Source organism: Tympanuchus pallidicinctus, unplaced genomic scaffold (assembly GCF_026119805.1).
Source record: "Tympanuchus pallidicinctus isolate F22 unplaced genomic scaffold, pur_lepc_1.0 scaffold22, whole genome shotgun sequence".
Lineage (NCBI taxonomy): Eukaryota > Metazoa > Chordata > Aves > Galliformes > Phasianidae > Tympanuchus > Tympanuchus pallidicinctus.
The window spans coordinates 40,211,356-40,225,306 of record NW_026294739.1 but is presented as its reverse complement, the minus strand read 5'-3'; the positions used below and the strand labels follow the sequence as shown (position 1 = coordinate 40,225,306).

General features: G+C 60.0%; 1 protein-coding gene across 3 annotated transcripts; it reads right to left on the bottom strand.

Moving 5' to 3' along the window:
* Positions 1 to 315: 315 nt before the first annotated feature.
* KIFC3 (kinesin family member C3) lies at positions 316 to 12,062 on the bottom strand. 3 transcript variants are annotated; one of them, XM_052685861.1, is made up of 20 exons: positions 11,913 to 12,062; positions 8,365 to 8,491; positions 7,076 to 7,272; positions 5,788 to 5,853; positions 5,570 to 5,710; positions 5,254 to 5,493; positions 4,949 to 5,122; positions 4,709 to 4,856; positions 4,481 to 4,611; positions 4,293 to 4,404; positions 4,037 to 4,218; positions 3,842 to 3,946; positions 3,516 to 3,646; positions 2,986 to 3,109; positions 2,684 to 2,813; positions 2,384 to 2,613; positions 2,040 to 2,174; positions 1,854 to 1,953; positions 1,508 to 1,538; positions 316 to 1,328 (listed from the first exon to the last, which is right to left on the bottom strand). In XM_052685861.1, exons 1-19 carry the CDS (start codon positions 12,045 to 12,047, stop codon positions 1,534 to 1,536), a joined length of 2,613 nt encoding a protein of 870 aa, XP_052541821.1. In that variant the 5' UTR covers positions 12,048 to 12,062; the 3' UTR covers positions 316 to 1,328; positions 1,508 to 1,533. The 3 variants fall into 3 exon arrangements, with proteins under 3 accessions (XP_052541821.1, XP_052541820.1, XP_052541822.1); XM_052685860.1 differs by lacking the exon at positions 1,508 to 1,538; XM_052685862.1 differs by lacking the exons at positions 1,508 to 1,538; positions 11,913 to 12,062 and adding an exon at positions 9,271 to 9,408.
* Positions 12,063 to 13,951: the final 1,889 nt, after the last annotated feature.

Genomic DNA, 13,951 nt, shown 5'->3' with positions numbered 1-13,951 from the left:
CCCTGCTCTCCTCAGCTTCTGTCTCACAGGGCAGCCGGCCACATTCTCACCCTTCCTGCCACCAGGCCGCTGTGACAAAGTGGCTGCCATGAGTAAGAGTGACCACGCTCCCTGAGCGCCTTGCAGAAAGCTGTGGGAGGTTCTGCTGTGCCAGGCAGGTCCTGGCCCTGAGAGCAGCTTGGGGCTTGTCCTTCTTCCTGACAGATCTCTGCTCCACACCTGAGTTCTGGCAGCTCTCAAGGCAGGGGGCTCCAGCCTGTTACGACCAGAGCAAGACACGGAGCCCTGGGGGAAGCAACAGCAGCAAAGGAGGCATGGCTTTAATGCTTTATTTAAAATAAGTTTTGTTATAAAACAGGATATATATATTATTAAAATACATAGAAACATCTAATCTTAACAAAAGACTAGATTATTTTTCCCTTTTTTTTTTTTTTTTTTTTTTTCTTCCTCCCTTTCTTTTTTCCTTTAACACGGTGTGGTGTGGAAGGGCCAGGAGCTGGAAGGTGCAGTGCATACCTTGCGTGGTTGCAGCTGCCAGGAGCTGCACTGGGGCTCCCACTGCTCCTCCATGCCCCCGTCAGCTCCCACTACCACACATACTCCGACAGCACTGGGCTGGAGAGTTTCTTGTTTTCATTCCAAGACCATGTAAACAGCTTATAAATATTTCAAACACATTCGTCTTGACCACACTGTGATCTCTCTTGAGAAGACAACTGTTCACTTTACAATAGCTTCCTTCAAGACTGCAAAGCCCCTGCTGGTGCCAGGGGGGCAAGCCCTGCGGCTGCTCTCCCTTTGGGCAGGGTGCATGCAGCAGCACCGGGGCGCCTTCGTGCAATTGGGCAGGAGAATCCAACAGGGAAAGGAGCTGCTGGGGTTATTCTGGCTTCAAATCTGGGCTGTGCTGCTCCAAAAGAGGCTGGGGAGCAAGGGGTGGAGCAGGACCTCGTGGCAGGGAGCTGGGTGCAGTCACGCCAAACCAAACCTCATCCTGCACTTCACCCAGGTGCTCGCTGCTCCATGCCAAGCTCCTGCAGCAGTGGTGTCCCCAGCACAGTGAGGCAGAGGTGCTCAGCCCCAATCCTTCCAGCCAGATACCCCAACTGCCCTAAAAACGAAGTTGAAGAGGTGGCGAGGCTCCTTGCTCTGGCTAAAGCCATTTGTCCAGCAAGAATTAGAAGTCACAGAGCTGCGTGTCTCATGGTGAGAGGTGCCATGGCAGGAGGGGATGCCACCACAGCTCCAAACATGGCCGGGGCACCAAGGTGGGTGAGGGGCCAGGTCCTGCAGCATGTGTCACACAGGGACCGGCCTCAGCTTCCCTGTGGGGACACAGACACGTGCATCAGGCTGAGCAGGGGGCACAGCCACCACAGTTCAAGCCCCCAAGCAATGCGACCCCAGCAGCACCCCTGCGAGCAGCACAGCCCTGCACACCTCCCTGCCTGGGGAGCAGGGCTGAAGCAGAGCCCATCACCGGCTCCCAGCTGCACACACTCACCTGGCAGCCGCGGCTGCCCCTAAAATTCAGGCTGAAATCAAAAAGAAGAGAGGTTCAGCTGCAGGCGCTGACCCGCAGCATCGCTCCCTGGCTGCTCCACATGCAGCCCCAGCTGCTTTGCCCCACACGGCCCCGCACTGCCCTGTGCTGGGACGGGGCACTTCAGGGCAAGCCCTAACTAGGCTCCTGACAGCCAATTAGCCGGTGGCTAATGAGCCGATTACAGCACAGCTCGCTCCACACGCAGCTTTGCTTGTGAGCAGTGGGCCGGGAGCTTCCTCTGATGGAAGGCCACGGGTTGGGCATCCCAGGAGCACAGAGAGGGGCCCCGCATGCCCTTACCCACCTGAAGCCTGCAGCTTCCTGCGGATGGAGGTGGTGCGGCCGCTGGGCAGCCCAGGGCTGGGAGACGCGTGGCCCCGGCTGGAGGATCCCGGCAAGTCACCCTGGGGAGAGATGGAGCACGGCCCCGGGTCAGCTCATGCCTCCGGGAATGGCACATAATGAAAGATGCTGGCTGAGCTGCAGGTACCTCCAGCTGCTCCTGGCTGGGCCAGGACACCAGCTCGGCCTTGCGGGACACAGGGCCCAGCTCCACGGAGCGGACACGCTCGGCAAACTTCAGGGAGCACAGCGTCTCACTGCTGTTCTTCTCGGCAGGGGAGACCTGCAGGTGGGAGCAGCAGCAGCACATCACCCAACTGTCACCCACACCCCCCCCTCCCCACTGCTCAACGGGGTCAGAGAGCTGCTATTATTAACCCACCGCCCCCAGGATAGCCCCCGGCCGCACCAGGCACAGCCCTGTCACCAGCAGAGAGAAGCCACAGCAGGTGGCACAGAGCGTAAAGGAGGGGGGGGACAGGGAACCCAGACCTGCACCATCATGAGGGTCTTGCTGTCCCCGCTGAGCGAGTCCTGCAGCAGGTAGGTCAGCTTGGAGTTGCGGAAGGGCACGTGGCCCTGGCGGGAGCGCAGCGCATAGATGACGTCCCCCAGCGCCGACAGCGACCTGTTGATGTACTGAGCCTCACGCAGCCGGCTGCCTTCCGCGCCCGAGCGCCCGACGCGCTCCGAACCCGCCAGGTCCACCAGGTTCAGCTTCCCTGGGGGCACAGATAAAGGTCAGCACCGCCAGCGTCGCCCTGCAGCCCCGCCGGGGGGCACGGCCCCCACCTGTGGTGCGCAGCCCCGTGCTGCGGTCCAAGCCGCGGACGGTGACGATGAGCAGCGCGTGGGAGCGGGAGCTGTGCTCGTTCAGGTTGGTGCACTCCGTCACGCGGTTGACGTGGCCGAACTCGAAGACCTGAGGGTGAGGAGGGGGTGAGGCTGCGATCCGCTCACCCGCCATCCATCCTGGCCCCATGCTTTTATCACTAACCCCCTGCAGCACACCCAGGCTCTGTTGCCACCCATCCTGGGACGATGCCGCAGAGCCACCAACGCGCCGTGGGATGACCGCCGGCTCTCTGCCTCACCTTATTGATGTCCTCCACGCTCTGCACGCTGAACTCAGTCAGCCCAGGCACGTAGAGCTGCCCGCTGCCATCAGGGCACAGTTTGATCTCCAGCTTCTCCTGGGGTTCCTTCCCCAATAGGTCCCTGCGAGGGGGAACCCGTCAGCATTCAGCTCCCATCTGGTCAGAGCCTGCTGCTTCCAGAGGTGCAGCACGATGCAGATGTGCACTCAGGGCCTGTGCCGGTCCCTGCAGTGCTGCAGAGCCCCTGCGGCTGCTGCCGTCACTCCCCCAGCGTCCGGGCAGGGCAGGAAAATGTTTCTCATTCCCTTGGCTCCCAGAGTGCAGTTTCTAAATATAACGGCCGAGGCCGGGGAGCCGGGCCAAGGGGAAGGAGTTTGGAGCCCAGTGGAGGAAGCGGGGGGAGCCCAAATAAGCAGAAACGGCTCAAAGGGAGACGGGGCCCAGCTTGGCGCTTCCTTACACGGCCAACGCTGAGCTCTGAGGGCTCCACGTGATGCTGTGTCCTGGCCAAGGGCTCACATCCATACCTGAGTGCCTCGTTGTAGATCTCGGCTACGCTGACGCTGATGGCATAGTCCCAGTCGGCCGCCTTGCTCCGCACCTCAGAGAAGAGCAGCTGCAGGGCACGCTGGTTGATGCCTGGGTTTGTGGAGGTTCCCTGGTGAATGGGGAGAGAAATGATCCATTCTGCTATTTTTCTGATGCAGCTGAGCAGAAGCAAAGCTCAGGGATTGCAGCAACAGTCAGGATTAGCGCCCAGCCTGGGTTAGCGATGGCACTGAGACACAGGGCACAGAGGCGAACACAGTTGAAAGGCAAGGAAGAAGAGGGAGGCAAAGCCAGGCAAATTCACCTCCATTGTGTACGTCTTCCCTGCTCCAGTCTGTCCGTAGGCAAAAATGCAGACATTGTACCCATCGATGCAGGAAGTGACCAGGGCCTGAACCTCTTGAAACACCTGCAGGGGACCAGAGGGCATCAGGGGACGATGCAGCCCTCCCCTGGCTGTCACACCACCCCGCTGCGAGCTGCGTGAGGCAGCACCCACCTCTTCCTGGGACGCCTGTGGAGGAAACACCTTGTCCAGCTCAAAGGACACCTGTTTCCCCTTGTGCAGGAGGTGCAGGACGGCATCATCATCCGCATCGAACGTCACCGCGCTGACCGCCTCCGGACCTTCTCCATCCTCCTTAGTGATGGGGCGCACTCTCCCAAAGACACGGATGTTCCCTTGGTGGGGGAGCAGAGGCAGCATCAGCCCCGCTGCGGCACCCAGCTGTCCCGGCAGCCCGGCCCCGCCGCACCTTTCAGCCGCACCAGCTCATTGTGGCACTTCTTGCGGAGCTGCAGCTCCCGGCGGTATTTGCGCAGCAGCTCCCGGTTGGTGCTGTTCACTTCCTCGATGGCTTGCCCGATCTGGGTGAAGGAACAGCGCTCAGCCACTTGCCCACACCGTGCAGGGAGAGGGGCTGTGTGCTGACCCTGGGCTCACCTCGGCCCTGGCGCTCCGCAGGGTCTCCTGGAGGAGCAGGGGAAAGTCCCGCACCTGCCGCTTCAGGCTATTGTAGTCGTGGGTGAGGGTGCGCAGCGCCGGCTGCAGTGTCAGCAGGTTGGTCCGCACGCCTGTGGGCAGCGCAGGGTGAGGATGAGTGGCTCCAGCACAGGGTGAAGACACGCAGCCCTGACCCTGTGAGCCCCACGAGCCCTGAGCACTCCTCACCCGCCAGGTTCTCATGCACCGCCTTCATCTCCACTTGGGCACGGGAAAACGCCTCTTCAATGGCACGGTTCTTCTCGTCCTCCATCACCTGCATTTCCTCCAGCATCTGCCCATGGGCCCGCTCCAGCTCCGACTCGTACATGGCAATCTGGGGGTGAGGCAGCACCAACAATGCATGCACATCCGTCCCAGGTGCTGCCTGGTTCACACTGCTGCGCTGCTGCGCCTGCGGACCCGTACCTGTGCCCTGAGCTGAGCTGCTGTCTTCTGGGAGCTCTGCAGCTGCTGCTCCATCTCCTTCAGCACCTGCCTCTGCATCCCCACCTGCTCCTGCAGGTACTGGTTTCGGGACTGGCTCTCACACAGGGCCTGCTTCGCCTTGGCTGACTCCACCTCCACGGTCTTGATGATGTACTGCACAAAGCACCCACAGATGATGGTGTATTACAGACAGAGGTCACCCAGAGGGGGACGATTTACAGAGCAGCAGAGTGGCACCGCAGGACTGACGCAGGGCACTGTTATGCAGCCAGCAGGAGGCTCACCTTTATCTGCTGGGGCTGAGCCCTGAGGCTGGCGATGGTCTCCTGGCTGTCCCGCAGCCGCCGGCTGAGCCGCTCCTCCTCCTGCGCTCTCTCGGCCAGCGAATCTTTGAGCCGCAGCTCCACCTCGGCCAGGCGGTTCGTCTTCTGCTGCACCTCCAGCTCCAGCTCCGCCAGCTTGGCTCGGGTCTCCTCCGCCTCTCTCTGCAGCTGGCACAGCCGCTCCTGCAGCCCGGCGTTCTCCTGGCCCCAAAGCAGGCTCAGCCGAGGTTGTGGCACCCACAGCCCTTCCAGCAGCCACCGGTCCCCAGCAGCTCACCTGGAGGTGGGTGCAGTCCCGGCACGCCGCCTGCTGCCGCCGCAGCTCCCTCAGCTCCCCTTCACGTGCCTTCATCTCCTGCCGCAGCCGCTCGTTCTCAGCCACCAGCAGGTCCCGGTGCTTCTCCGCATCCGTGCCGCCCTGCGGAGGGTCAGCGTGTGATGGGAGCCCCACCAGCAGCCTCCCGAGCCCGCTCACCCCCACACCAGTGAGCTCACCATCTCCGAGCGCAGCCTGCCGATCTCCTGCGCCTGCTCCCGGAGATTTGCCTTCAGGTTCTCAACCTGCACACATGGGGAAGCTCCGCTGGAAGCGCAAAGCTGTGCCTCCCAACGCTCTGCTCCTTAGAAAGGGTTTCCCCTCCGAACGCTCTGCCTGGTGATAAGGCACTGCGCCAACCCCCAACCCAGGGAGCGTGAGGCTGTCGCCCCATGCAAACAACAGCAGCCTTTTCTGAACCTCCACAGATCATCATCTAGGAGCTGCTGATTTATAACAAACACGAACGCGCTCACATTGTGCTGTAATTAATTATGATAAGTTATAAGCCACTCCTTTGCAGCGACGGCGGCGCGGCAAGCTGCCCGAGCGCACCTCCTGCGTGTGCCGGCGGCAGAGGCTGCTCCCAGAGCCAGGACCTCAACTCAACCCTTCCTCCTCCGTCCCTCAGCCCTTTCTCAGCACAGCCCGTCGGTGCTCCAGATGGGAGGGGGGGGACACAGAGCCACGGCTAAGCCACCACCCTCCTGCTCAGACACACAGCACACCGCAGGGCTGCGCTCCCCACGTGCTTCCAGCCCCAGCCACGTCCCCACACCTTTCAGAACCTCAAGGATAAACCTCACGGAAAAGCACACAGCTCCACATGCAGAGCTGAAAGGTCCCAGCCACATGTCCAGCAGAAGCTCAATGGGGAAAGGAGCTGCTTCCTCTGCTCCTCAGTGCGGTGCCCTGCTACGCCAGCACAGCCCCATGCCCTACCTCCTCAGGCAGCTCCGGCTGCAGCCTGCTCTCCAGGCCGTTCAGGGATTCCTTGGCAGTGGGCTGGGGGCTGAGGCACGGCCCGGCCATTGCTGAGCTCCCGGAGCCCAGGTTTACCCCGTGCCGTACAGCCCCAGCACGCCAGCTGCCTGTCCTGCTTGTGTCATGCAGACTATGCCAACCAGATCCAGGACAATTACATCCACCTTTTTGACACCAGTGGAACAAGCCAAACCTGACTGTAATAGCTTCCACAACATCCACATGCAAATCCCTTTATTAGCAGCCTGGGTTTCAATCTCCCTGTAATGAGGAAGGTCCTCACATCCACAGCTGCGTCTGCACCGGGACGAGAAACATCAGGGGGGGTCAACACCGAGGCCAGCCCCCCCCCCACAGCAGCACAGCCAGCACCGACACAGCCCTGACTGCTCCTCACTCGAGACGGCTCGAGCACCCCAAGCCCTCATGCTACAGATCACAACCCACAGCTGGAAGCCCGGAGCGTGCCCAGAGCCCCCCTACCTGCCCTCGCAGCTGGACGGAGACGGCCATCTCCTCGCTCTCGCGGGCGGCCAGTTTCTCCTGCAGAGCCAGCAGCTCCTCCTGCAGCCGCAGCTTCTCCTCCTGCAGGTGAGCCATGGATGCCACCACCTTCTGGATGACAGGGAAGGGCCGCTGGGCCGGCAGACCGGCGCGCTTCCCGCTGCAAAACCGACCCCCTGCGGCAAGAGAGAGCACAGCGGGGTCGGGATCAGCCAGCCCCAGGGGGACACGGGCACTCAGCGGGGACAGAAACCCGAGGGACACAGCAACAGGAGCACAGCAGTGCCGGGGGTCCCTGTGGGAGGGCAGCGACACCGATGCCTGCCTGTGGTACAGACAGAGGGATGCCGGCATCCCACGGCACACCCCAGGGTGCCCTGTGTGGACGTGCCACCACCCAGCCCCGCTGCTGCCTCTGATTCACCCCCTCAGCACCTCATCCTTTTTTTCCCCGAATGAGCAGGTGCTGGTGGAAAAACAGCATGGGATGGTGTTATTAAAGGCTGCGTCACTGAACACGGCAGCGTAATGGAAGCCAAATTCAAATTACACAGGCGACCCAAATGGTGGCACTGCTTGTTGAGTGCGACTTTCTGACCTTCACGGCATGAGTTTAAACACAGCTTTCTGCAAACGAAGCCCTAAATTGCTCCGTGGTTCCAGCAGGAGACAAGCTGGCCTGACTCACTGCCATGCAGTGCCGGTGGAACCGGCAGCATGGATCCGGGCTGCTCCCTGCCTTGCCTGGAAAGAGAAGGTTGGAAGGCAAAAGGTGATGCTGGGAGCTGCTTAGCTGCCTGCAGGCAGGCTGATGCCGTGTGCCAGTTGTGTTTCACACACATGCTGCAAGGCTTCAGCTGTCCTGAGTACTGACAGCTGTGGGGACTTGTGCTTTCTTTGAGCAAAGAGGCAGCAAAGAGGGACAGCCAGGAATCTGTGCGCCTGGCACTACCTCCAGAAAGACTGCTGCTTTTTGTTCTCCTGCCCAAGGCTGCGTGCACAGCCTCACTCAGCACCCGCTCCCTCCCCACAGACAGGAAACCCAAAGCTGAAGGCAGCAGACCCTCCTGCCCTCCCCCTGGTGAGCACTGCCTCCACCCAGCTGTGCTAGGCACGACTCAGGGAGGCACTGATGCTCCAGTTGGAGACACCACGTGCATCACCTGCATGGGCACCAGGCCCCTTTTGGAGGATGTGAAGGTGTGTGCGCCCCTGGCTGCTCCCCAGCCCCCACCCCTCAGTCCTGGCCATGTCCACGCTCCCCTCACCGGCTTTCTCCAGGCTCATGGTGCAGGCTGCTTGCCCTGGCACTGCAGGCTCACGTGGGGATGCTGGTGGTTCCTCCGTGGTGCGTGGCAGGGCCGGCTGCTGGCCGTCCTCCAGCAAGACCTGTGCCTGCAGGGTGAAACGTGCTGCTGGGCTCCCGGCCTCTCTGTGCCATCCCACTGGGTGTGCTCCTCCAGCCCCACGTCCCCAGGTCACCCCCACACCGTCCGGGCACTGCAAGGATGGTCCCACGTCCCCACCCTCTATTGTCAAGAGGAACTCAGCCTGCCTTCGGGTCTGCCCGTTACACGTTGGTGCCTGTGTGCTGGGTGGGCTTCAGCAAGGCCCCAGTGTCTCAAGATTGAATGCAAAGTGCCGGGGCTTTTCCAGCTGCTACACCAAAGGAAAACCCAGAAGGAGGGAGGAGAGGAGAGGAATATGGCAAAGGTCAAAAAAGTCCGGGCTGTTGTGTAATTCCGCATTCGCCAGCTTGCAAGGAAAAAAAAAAAATAAAAATCTATTTTTAATGCCACCAGTAAAAAAAAAAAAAAAAAGTGCTGGCGAGGTGATTCTGCAAAGGAACGGCACGGATCAGCTGCCCGCCCCGGTCAAAAGTTCCCCTCCTTTCGCAGCGCTGAGCGGGGACGGCCGGCCCCGCAGATCGACGGCGGCGGCAGCGCGGAGCCCGCAGCCCGAGCCCACGGACGGGGCGGACCCTTCCTGCACCGCCCCAAACGTCGCTTTGCGGAGCGCCTGAGACCCGAAGCAGACCGGCAGGAGGACGCGCAGCCCGCAGGGCACCCCACGCCCCTGCAGCTCGCTCCCGCTCCCCGGCCGCGCAGCAATGCGAAGAATGCGGGCTTGCCGGTTCCTCCCCCCGCCCCTCCGCCGAGCCGTGCGGTACTCACGCTGCGGGGGCAGCTCCCGGCCCGGGCGGGCCGCCGGCATGGCACGGGGTTCCCCGGCTCGGCGACCCCTCGGCGTCCGCGGGGAGAGCGGCTCGGCGCCTCGCAAAGCTCCGCCGTCCCCGCTCCGCACCCCGGTCCCGCCCACCGCCGTCCCGCAGACAAAGGGAAGCCCGGCCCGGCCCGGCCCCGCCCGCTCCCGGTGCCCTCCCGGTGCCGCTCACCGGCCGCCCGCAGCCGCTCCGTTCCCCGCCCCGGTCCCGCCCATCCGAGCGTCGGCACCGGGCTGCTCCGCCCCGGTTCGTTGCCCTGGCAACGCCCGGGACCCCCGACGGACGGCGGTGCCTGGGGGACGCACGGCCCCACGCTGCTCCTCTCGACCCCACAAAGCCCAACTCTGCCTCTCTCAGCCCCTTACAGCCCCTCTTAGCCCCACACAGCCCTACACAGCCTCTCTCATTCCCACAGAGCTCCATGTAGCCCCTTTCAGCCCTACATAGCCCTACATAGCCCCACTCAGCCCCTCATAGCTGTACATAGCCCAACTCTGCCCCTCTCAGCCCCTTACAGCCCCTCATAGCCCCACACAGCCCCTACACAGCCACGTAACCTCTTTCAGCCCCTCCTAGACCTACACATCCCCACATAACCTCTTTCAGCCCCACGCAGCCCCTCACAGCCCTACACAGCCTAACACAGCCCCTCTCAGCCCCACTGTGGATGCTGTCGGGGTTCACCACGCAGGGCTCCCCATGTCCGTGCAGCTGCTGCTGCTGATTCAGCGATGATGAGGACGGACGCGAGGTGACTGTAAGCATTCCAGCAGAGACTCTAACGTCGTATCGTCACTGACTTACTTAATTTACGAGCTGTGAGGGCAAAATAATGTTTATGCAAATGGTTCTGGGCGTTAAGTCATTTCCTGTCCTTTCAATGCTTCAGGTTTTTGATGGCACTGCGATTATGCAGCATAATTACATCAAAAGGGACTTGAATGGACGAGGGGAGAGGGAGATGGATGGCTCCCAAAGCATAACCCCAATGCACCAGGAGATTTGGGTGCCCACCTTGTCGGTGGGGCTCAGCCTGAGAACGGTATTTGGGGATGAGGACGGAAATCCCCACCCTCAGGGCTCTTCCCCATTGAAACAAGCCCCTCTGTCACCCCGCGGCGGGTGCTGTGAGGAATAGGGCTGCCCCCCTCCAGCCCCCCTCCATCCCCAGCTCACTGAGTGCTGCCTTTGCTTTCTCTCCACGTTCCAACGCGGCGCCGCGGGCTCTGCCCTTCCTTTTAGAGCAGCTTTTTCCCTGTCTGCAAAGCCTCCCTCTTCGCTGCCAGCCTGAGAGCAGACATCCGAGTGCCGGCCCGGAATCAATGAGCGCTGGGAGAGCAGCAGGAGGGCGGCCAGCCCCGCTGCCACCTCCTGTGTGTGTTGTGCAATGAGAGATCTGCTCAGTCAGGCGGCTTCATTCCCATTTCCCCCCATTTGCCCATGAGTGTGGATGGAGGGAAGCCCCATTGATTGCACCGCTGTGCTGATGGGGGCCCTTTGCATTCGCCCCAAGCAAATATTTAACCTACATCTGCAACACCTCCGGGGAGATGGGGGGAAAATATGATATCCTAGCAAAAGTTTAACCTCCCCCCTCCATTCCCTCCCAGCAAGCTGATGGCAGGAATGCAGGTGGGGGCATACCTGGGTGCTCTCTGCAGGGAATTGCCACCAGGAGGATCAGATGGAGAATGCATCCCCAGAGAGCAATTAATGATAACACAGCTCAGTGCTGTAACTCTGCTCCTCCCCGAGAGCCCCAGCGAGGGGATCTCCATGCTGAGCCCACAGGAGCGACTAAAGAAACCCCACACTCCCTTGTCGCCATTTAAGCTCTTTAGCGAGTTTTAATTAAGTCTTAGTGAGAAATTTGTACTCGTTTCCAAGCTCACAGAGGGAATTAACCCAACCCGCAGGCAGCGATGCTGAGATAGGGCAGCGCTCAGGTGGTCCGGAGCAGCCCTCACTCACCCACCCAACATCAGCAGCCGGGTCTTTTTCTCCTGCTGTGCAGTTCGAAGGTCCCTGCAGGGCCTGGCCCCATCCCTGCCCTTCTTATCCCCAAGAGCAGAGCCTGCAGCTGCCTGGGCAGGAGGTGCGAGCACCAGCAGAAGGGATGGCAGCAGTCTCCTTTAAAAAATGCATCCTGTCCTCAGCGAAGCCTTCTATTTTTAGTGCCCTCAGAAGCATGCTTGGTTTTGGAGGAGATGCTCAAGCAGTAATTGTGAATAATTTAGGGAACGGAGTTTGGAGGCTGATGTCAGCGGCTGTGCCACTAACGGACACTGAGCACACGGCCTGGCTGCTCAGCGCTGAATCCCACAGCGACACGCAGCCATAGCAGCCTCTGTGGGAAGAGCAGTGCTGTCGTGGTCACCCTGTGCCCTGCTGGAGGGGGATCCTTGGAGAGCTATGGCACAGCTCCGCCACCCCCCGACTGCTCGGACTGCAAACTTACCCTGCCATGCATTATTCACACCTCTCATATATAATGCACAGCCCTACACCCACACCTGGCGCACGGCTCGGAGCTGCATGGCAACAGATGGACGCGGCTGCTCACCTCCATCGCTCCCATCCCACACCTCTCACCTGGAGGCCGGGCCCTGCCCCCCACCGCCTCTCTCCTGGAAGTCCTCCGGTGTTCTGCAGAGCCACACTCCGCCGTTTGCTGCCCTTGGTCCAGCCCAGCAGTGAGAGAGCAGCCAGAGCACCCAGCGCATGCATGGCACCACCTGCTCCCCTAAAGGTGCCCAGAGCAGCTGCTGCAGAGCGCTCCGTTTGCAAAGGAGGAGAAAGCAACGTCCCCTCTGCTCCTGTCTGCCTTAAGAGCAGATTAAAGCCCAGCCCTGCAAATTGCTGACATAACCTATTTCTTAGATGGGTGGACAGGTGGACTTTTCTCCCTCTGCAGATAACTGTGCTCAGATGGGAGCGGGTTTGCTCCCTGAGTGCCACCCCACTTGAACGCACAGCAATGGGGACAACGGCGGTCCCAGCACCCACCGACCCCTCGCCTTGACCCCAGGGCCTCAGGAACACCCAAACCTTTCCTGTTCCTGCAGGAGGAATGACACAGAGCCCCATTTCCCTCCCATCTACCCGCACGTGCGGGCTGTCTGAAGGCAGCCAGGAACGGTGAGAGCAGGGAGATTTGCAAAGCAAACAGCAATCAAACAAAAAGGCTTTGGTTACTGTTCTCGAGGCTGTTTGCCAAGACACACAGATCATATCGGGCTCATTTACAGAAGGAAAACCAACGTAATTAGCGCTCAGTAAAACACTTTAATGAAAAAAGCGTTCATGTAGAAAGTGATGGGACACTGCCCAGTGCTGCAGGAGGACCCAGAGCCATGCTGCTGCTGCACTTCCCAGCTCAGCATGGTCACACTGCTGTGCTGCATGCACTGCAGCAGGCAGTAACCATGGCAGCAGAGAGAGCTGCACGTGATATCGGCATTTCTGCAGTACAAAGGAACCTCTTATCTGGGCTGAGCCAATCGTCAGGCTGCTCCTCATTCCTCCACCTTGTGCTAGGACAGAGCCATGCCATGCCATGCCATCCTATGCCATCCCATGTTGTGCTATGCCGTGCTGTGCCATGCTGTGCCTTGCCATCCTGTGCCATTCCATATCATGCCATGCTGTGCCATCGTATGTCATCCCATGCCAGGCCATCTTACGCTATGCCGTCCTATGTCATTCCACACCATGCCATCCCACCCCATGCTATGCCATCCCATCTTATGCCATCCCATCTCATGTCACTCCATGCCATGCCATCCTATGCCATGCCATTCCACGCCATGCCATCCCATCCCATGCTATGCCGTGCCATCTTATGCCATCCTATGTCATGCCGTTCCATGTCATGCCATCATATGCCATGCCATCCCATCCCATGCCAAGCCATGCCATGTCATGCCATGCTGTGCCATGTGCTCCCAGCAGTCCCAGCCAGGGCTGGCAATACGTTCCTGTGCAACAGCCCCTCTACTTCATCTATCACTCTTTTCTGGTTGTTTTTGCCCTACCTGACATTGAACCATAGTGGTTGGAAAAGACCTCTAAGCTCCCCAGGTCTGATTTCCCCTCTCCCCCCATGCCCACTGACCACATCCCTTTGACTTCCAGCTCTTCACATGCATCCAGCAACCTCCACAAGGGGGAAATGGAATGAAATAATAACATGGATATGTAATTCTTCCTATGACTCAAAGCCAACTCGCTGGATGTTGCTCAGATCTCCCCGAGGGATTGGAAACGAACACTTGGAAAGTTTCATCCCAAAAGGAGAACAAGTAGATGAGGGAACGGTGAGAAAAGGGATGTGGTTTAGCAGGCAATATTGGTAGGTCAACTGGATGGACTTAGAGGTCTTTTCCAACCTTAATGATTCTCTGATCCTATCAAAGGAAGAACGTCACTCCTTATTTCGGGGTGTTAATTCCAAATGACTGCAGCTGAGATGCAGTCTGAGATGCTCCCCTTTCCAGCAGAGCAAAGCAGGCATCGCTCAGCTCTGCTTCGCACCAAGCTGGATTCAGGGGCAGGACTGCAGCCTTGACTCTAAGCAGATCCATGCAACAGAAAAAAATGCATAGACAGAGACAGCATTCATTTTAGAAGCG

What these genes read in the sequence shown, in the direction of transcription:
- KIFC3 (XM_052685860.1), bottom strand. Translation starts at nt 12,047, where the DNA reads ATGCATGCGCTGGGTGCTCTGGCTGCTCTCTCACTGCTGGGCTGGACC. An exon ending in TGAGCTGGTGCGGCTGAAAG is followed by an intron (nt 4,219 to 4,292) that starts GTGCGGCGGGGC and finishes TCCCCCACCAAG; the next exon opens with GGAACATCCGTGTCTTTGGG. An exon ending in CCAGCCAGGAGCAGCTGGAG is followed by an intron (nt 1,954 to 2,039) that starts GTACCTGCAGCT and finishes ATCTCTCCCCAG; the next exon opens with GGTGACTTGCCGGGATCCTC.